Raw genomic sequence first — 6,941 nt, 5'->3', positions numbered from 1 at the left:
TTTGCAAAGGATCAGGTTTCTACAAGGTTGAGTCCAGATAATTTTCTATGATGTCAAGTAGATGGGTAGTGTTAGATTCAGATGTTAAGGCTGTGGTATTTCTCTTGTCTAGTGCTCTAAAGAAAAATCAGAACAAGTAGGCTGAAACAAGCATTTCCTAATGGTTCTGATGCTCTATGACTTGAGATGCTGTGTTTGCATGTTGCCAGCTAATGCTGGCTGTGTGTTCTCTGTGGGACGCACACCCTCCAAAGGACGTGGGTGTTCTCATGTGGAAAGCTTGCATGAGATCAGAAATGACCAGAAATAAGCTTTCATTGCTGGGAAGGAAGCTGCCAGGCAATGCAGGAATGCACTCTAGTGGGTAATTCTTCAGTTGAAAGTGTCTTGATTAGCAACTTATGTCTATTTTGTGTTCTAGGTGCAACTAATACAGGCATGTGTGCTATCATAGTGCAGAGATAAGAACTGTAATTCCTAGGAGGAAAGTTTTAATTTTGCTATCAAAATAAGACTAGGTACAAAAGTTTTTACAAAATGTTGTATTTTTGACCAATTGATGTGTTTTCTTTTTCTTCCCTTGCTTATTTCTATTTGATTATGGTGGTTTTGCTGTTTTCTCAGTGCTGGCATGAAAATGCTGACACTGCCTGTGTCCTAATTAGAATTTTGTGGTTAACTGATTTTTGATGTCACTGTCAAATCACAGTAGCATTGTCAAACAAACAGCATTAATGATAATAACATAGCACTGATTGAACTGCTAGCTTTAGTCTAGAAAAGGAGATAAAATATCCTATTTGAATTTTTCATTGCTTTTTTTTTTATATGGAACAGTAACAGAAAATTCTTAATAGCTGCAGTAAAGTCCCATTTTCAATCCCAAATTGTATGTGTGTTTCTAATTTTTAAATACATCTGAAGCTCCTTGTTACTGTTTTAAAGCCTTCAAATGAATGAAACTGTTCAGAGGGGAGCTAGATGGAAACCTTTTGAAAGAGTTGCCCTATGTAGATTTATTTCAAACCCAATCTATTCACTGAGACTTTTCCTGCTACCTTTAATGAGCTTTGCTTTGAAGTGTTTATGCAAAGAATAAGTACCCCAAACTCTAGACTCAAGCAGCCTTCTGCATTAGCTGGGTCCTGGAAAGGTCTGGCTGGTATTCTTATAGCCTTCATTAAAACTCAAAGGAAAGTTGGTTTGATTTCTGTCTGTTGGTGGAATTTATCCCTCCTGTGCATACCACTAAATCATCTCTGCCAGACGTGACTCATCCCTAGGATTCATAAATTAGAGAGTGAAAATATATATCTGAGCCACAGAGTATTCAGTAGAAACCATTTTAAAAATCCATCATAAGATCCTGTTGACAGTTTCTCAAGAAACTACCCTAATGCAATGTCACTTGGGCATTTTCTAATTTAACTACTTTTTGATGCATTTTTTTACAAAAGTGCAAACATTTTTGGTATATGAGCTTAATATATATTTGTTATACATTTGCTGAAATTGCTTCATTTTGGGTAATGATCAGGGTTTCTGGATTCCCCCGTGTTTCTCAAGATTCAGGAGAGAAAAATAGAGGATTTTCCAGTAGCCTTCACTGGAGGTGCTTGAATATCAGGAAAGGAGAGCAGATGCCCAGTTCCTTTCCTTTCCAAAATGTAAATGTATTTTCTTTACCTCAAACAAGAACTTAATTATCTTCCACCCTCTCCCTTCTATAAAAGTTTCCTATGTTACATTATTCCTATTTTGTAAATTTGCTACCTCACGTTTAATTAAATTTGAAATGTGCTTCAGTAATCAAACTAATTGAAAAAGTATTTAATCAGAATTTGATTATTTAAGTAGTGTTTGTACTCGCACTTGTTCAGGGTGGGAGGGGGGGAAATGAGGCGGAAACCTGCTTCCTTAGACTACTAGTGGATGTTATGATGGCCATATGGGTATCATTGCAGAGAGGATGTATGGACAGTGATTCGGGGCTTGAAAACTGAGCACTCCTGTTGAAACCAATCAGCACTGGCTTCCATTGAGCCTGGGCTGCTATTCATGCTAAACATCCCTCATTCCCTCATCATGCATGTGTCTGCTCAGAATGGCTTATGCCACCACTTGTTCACACATACTCAGGTTTGTTTCTTTCCCCTTGACTTGGTAAGCTTGGAAGCTGGGAGAACAGAAATAGCTGACTTCTAGTTTGATTTTAGACAAAGAAATAGCTGTACTCCTTGGCAAAAGGTGGTGATATGCTGATTTTAATCAAGGGATTGCAATTATTCCTGAAACTCAGAACAGAGTGAAAAAGACAGTCTTAAGTTGTGTGAAGCAAACCTGTAATAATTCTGTTTACTGGAGAATAAAGTATAGATTTTCACTTCTGGAAGCCTTGTCTCAGGGTAACAATGGACATGAACTGATTTCAGCTGTACTCTTGCCCTCTCCATCAGGTGAATAAATGTGGTACTGCTTGGTGCCGAGGGGCAACTTGAGTTAGTGGGGTGATGAATTAATACTGTGAAGAGAAAGGGGCTGTGCAGCACAGCGCCTTTTTGCTTGTTTTGCTGGTGCTATTAATCTATTTCTAAGCAACAATTTCACCTATAGCCCTTTCCAACAAGGCAAACAAAAAGAGGTTTCACATCAACAGAGCCCCAGCAGCCCTGGTTGCTTCCAGGCCCTATCAGACGCCGGTGCCAGCAGTGCCTTGTATAGGTGTGGGTATGAAATGGGCAGAGTGCCACTATTCTGTGCCCACTTGAGGGGGAAGTTCCTGCCTGCATAGCTCCTGCCAGATGTCACTTCTACACACGTGACTCAAATGCAATAGTTGCTTGCATGTCTGCTTTTTAAGCTCAGGGTACCTGAAGGAGTGACTTAAAGCTGTATCATTGCTTTAGGGCACTGGTTTTACGGATAGCCCAGGTAACAAATTGCATGTTTAAGGGCATAAAGACATGAAGAAAACATGAGAATTCAAAGCTTGCCGTGGGTGGTGTTGGAGGTCTGCAAGAGCCAAAACACTCTTGTCCAGACTGGCTTCCAGGGTCAATCCTGGGACAAACCATGCTCCAAACTGGACCTGATTTGTTTTGGAAGAAACTGTGTAGTTATCTCTGATAGTGAAGCCAGGAGAAAATAGGCACTTACTATACTTTGTACTTTGTACTTTGAGGGATACCAGAAGCAGGATCCAAACGTGAAATTGGAAACTATACTAGCCAAAACTGATGCAATTATTAGTTTCTGTATATGTAAATTTTCTCCTCACCAGTAAAAGTCTGATCTGTTGCTTTTAGATTAAAAGAAAAATGAAAGCAATGTCAACAGTTCAAAAATAAACAATGGTACAGTTACTTTTGGTACAAAATCTAGTGGAGTAACTATAGCGATAGGTAAAGCAGCTTACATGGCAGGGGATACTGTGTTATGGTTAGGATTTTATTTTATGGAAATTATTTCTATGCATTAGGCATTTCATTAAATAAGATGGAAAAAAATATGATTTTTTAAAGAGTCTTTGCATTCCAGACAGTTGTTCATTTCCATAATCCATTCAGACAGCACACACTGGTTTATACCATACTGCTCTTGGTAAAGTCCCCAGATGCATATAGGTTAATATCCAAATGTTTTGAAAAAGCATACTTGTTAATGAACATAGGTGTGTGAAAATCTTCTAGGCTATATGCTGGGAAATCTCTCATTGCTATTCTTATGGAAGTTTGGAGAATAAATCACATTTGCAGCATACTTCTTTTTTCAGTCGAGTTTGGAAGAGACATTCTTTTGATCCTTTTCAGAAGATACCATGGATTTTAGGATACTGATCTCTATTGTGTTTCTAATTAACCACCAAAACTCTACACCTCCTTTTCTTACTTGGAATAAAGTCAGACCTCCCCATTTGTTTATTTGTGCGCTGTCCAAATTTGATATTTTAAAAAAATGGATGCATAGCTGTTGCTGATTTCATTTTATTCTTTCTTCCTACTCACATCAGTAGCCTTCTGAGATAAGGCTGGATTTTTTTTATTCTCATCAGCACATATTTCACAGGGTAGTGTACCAACCTGACTTGAATGATGGTGGAGTTTTGTGGTATATCTTCAACTCGCACATGATTAAATTATATTTCTTCCTGTCTGAATAAGCACTATATTGGAGTAGATTCATACTTAACTCAGAGTTAGGGAAGAGCATGTCAGTATTTCATTTGTGTGGCTCAGCTCAATAAAATATCAGTTTTGATGAGGTAGAGATAGAAAATCATAAAAGTAGAGGGGGGAAAAAATCAAACATTAACAGTATAGATATAAAGCTGTTCTTTTGAAATGCCACCCAATGATATATATTGTGATCGCAAGTTATTGTAACATAATTTGGTCAAAACAAGCTCCAGTACTGAGGGGAAAAAAAAAACAAATAACACCTTACTCCTCCCCCTTCTTATTTTTTATTTTTTGGAAGAAGTCTGTTTAACTCTGTTGTGAACATCACTGTTGCACAGTTAATTCTGGAATGCTTCACATGCCATTGTGTACCACCTCCCTAGGAAAAGTCTCATCCTTTGCTGCTGCATCACCTCTGAAAACTCATACCATTAATAAGCAAAGGGTAGAACTATTTTTCTTGAGTTTTCTGTTATGTGCAGTGTAACAAGTGGGACATTTAATGTGCCTGTTTGGCTGTAAACCCCTTTAGGGAGAGATTTGGTTGTTCACGGGTGAAGACCAGTTGGGGGAAGCCCCCTGCTAGAAGGAAGGAGATGCTCTAGCACCTATGAGATTGGTCCTGCTCAAAAGCAGCTTCAGAGATTCCAGAAGAACACACTGAGGAGACTATCATAAGTGTAGGAATAAGCCTATCTGCTTTCATCCTGTTCAGTAATACTTCATGAAAACTATAGGAAAATTGGAAGGTGCAAGAAGTATTTTGTAACTTAAGGAAAAGATAAAAATGTTGAAGAAATCAGGGTGGCTTGAGCATACTCAAAAACTTGGATGTGGAATAGGCAATTGATAGAAGGATGCTGAGAACGTCCTCATTTCTTCCTCTTGGGAAGAGGGCATACACTGCTGCTGAGTGCTCACGTGTTTAAATCTGGGGAAAAATTCAGTTAAGTCAAAGATAGCACAGTATCCAAGTATGTGAAAACTCACAATAAATTTCAGCAGCATCCCAAGCCAGGTTAAACTAAATAAACTATGGGGAGAAAAGCATGTCAGAGAGGATAAAAAACAGCCTTTCTATTTTCAAATTAGTATTCTAAAGTAGCTGTCACATATGATATAGGAAAGTTCCTAATAGACATGTTCATTTTCTTTATGATCACTGAATTGCTTTGACTCAGGCACCAACTTAGCTCCCCAGCCAAAATTTTCACACACACAATCATCTAATTATAGAATACCAAATTCTATACTTAGGTCTCTAAATAAAAGCGACCTGGATTTGAGAACTAGCTTCAACTGAATTTTTTGTACCTCTACAAAAAAGTCAATGCGTACCACAATTGAAAACCACTGAAAATTAGGCCACCTACTAAGACACAAGTCATTTGTCTTGTGAGTAGAACACCTTGTTTGAGTGGAACAGGAGGAAAGGAGGACAACAGCAAAAAGTAATTGGTATGTTTTTTTTGCCCTTCTTTCTCTAACCTCTAAGCTACTGTCTCAAATTGCACCAGACTGTTGTTTACTTCAAAAAGCAGCACTTGTAGTCATATAGCTTTCTTCCTTGATAAGCACAATCATATCTGTGTACCTACATACGTTGTGTTGTCTTAACTGTAGGAGCACATGCATTTTAGCATGGCACAGTTCAGACTGTTTTATTGAGAGACAAAATTGGTCAATAGCTATGCAAATCATCCTAAAGAATGTGATGCTAGTGATCAAACCATATGTACGTAGATTGTTTGTGCACATATATATTTACATACATATGCATTGGGTTATGGCTTGTGTAAACTTTGACAAAGTACAGAACTGAACATGACATATTCTTGGATAATACTGTTCCTGGTGCTATTCTGCAAGGATTTTGTGAAATTATTACTTTCTTACCTGTATGCACTTGCCTCATTAGTAATGTTCATCCAATTTCATCTTTTTTCTATAACTGCTAGGTGATGTGTAGGCATTAGAAGGCTATATAGTGCCTGAGGGTACTTTTTTTTAGCTACGCAGGACCTATTTTTATAAGAAGTGGTGATGAGAGAATGATATCAGCCCGAGCCCAGGAGTTTCCAACAAGTTCTCTTAGGAGTGTGCAGAACCATGATTGGGGAAACAGAAAGGAAAGCGGAATAAGGTCACTCAGCTCTCTCTATCCTTGCTGTTTTCTTTCAATATTGGTTAGATGTGGTAATGTCCTTTTCTCTTACAAGGACTCAGCTTCAGGGTGAGAAAAAGCTTGAAAATGACAGGAATACATTTTCCAGCAACTTGCTGCATACAATCAGAATAATTTTTACTAATTTCTGGTTGGTTTTTGCTTTGTTCATCTTAAACTGTGTATTCCCTCTAATCGAGTAATCTTCTTTTTAATTTCCCAATGTGGGAATGTAGGTCAAAGGAAACTAATACTTTCCCTTCTTCCCGCCCCCGGTCCCAATAGTCAGTGTGTCCAAAAGTAGCAAAAGAAGATACCTACAGGATTCAGGAGAATGGTGAGGAAAAGTTCACCTCCTCGGATACTTTTGTCCAGCTCCTGAGGACCCCCAGGATATTCCTTGTAAAAAATAGTATGAGTGAAAAGGCCACAGGTCTGTCGAGGGAGCACCTGAGAACAAAATGACAGCACCATTATAATATTAACTTATTTCTGCAAACTTACTCTAACATATTCACTGTAATACTTCCAGCAGCTTGAACAAAGCTGCAGTCCTTTCCGATTCTGTAACCCAGTGTGTTTATAGACTCTAGTGTATC

At 38.2% G+C, this 6,941-nt stretch overlaps 1 protein-coding gene across 2 annotated transcripts in view; it reads right to left on the bottom strand.

Annotated features, from left to right (window-relative positions):
* The window catches only part of NDST4 (N-deacetylase and N-sulfotransferase 4), a 105,893-nt gene that overhangs the window by 38,769 nt on the left and 60,183 nt on the right, over positions 1-6,941 (bottom strand). For both annotated transcript variants that reach the window (XM_010709954.3, XM_003205731.4), the window contains exon 6: positions 6,664-6,792. In XM_010709954.3, coding sequence (XP_010708256.1) covers positions 6,664-6,792 — 129 coding nt within the window. The remainder of the gene's footprint in view (positions 1-6,663; positions 6,793-6,941) is intronic.

This window comes from Meleagris gallopavo, chromosome 4 (genome assembly GCF_000146605.3).
Source record: "Meleagris gallopavo isolate NT-WF06-2002-E0010 breed Aviagen turkey brand Nicholas breeding stock chromosome 4, Turkey_5.1, whole genome shotgun sequence".
Lineage (NCBI taxonomy): Eukaryota > Metazoa > Chordata > Aves > Galliformes > Phasianidae > Meleagris > Meleagris gallopavo.
This window is presented reverse-complemented; position numbering and strand designations above follow the sequence as displayed.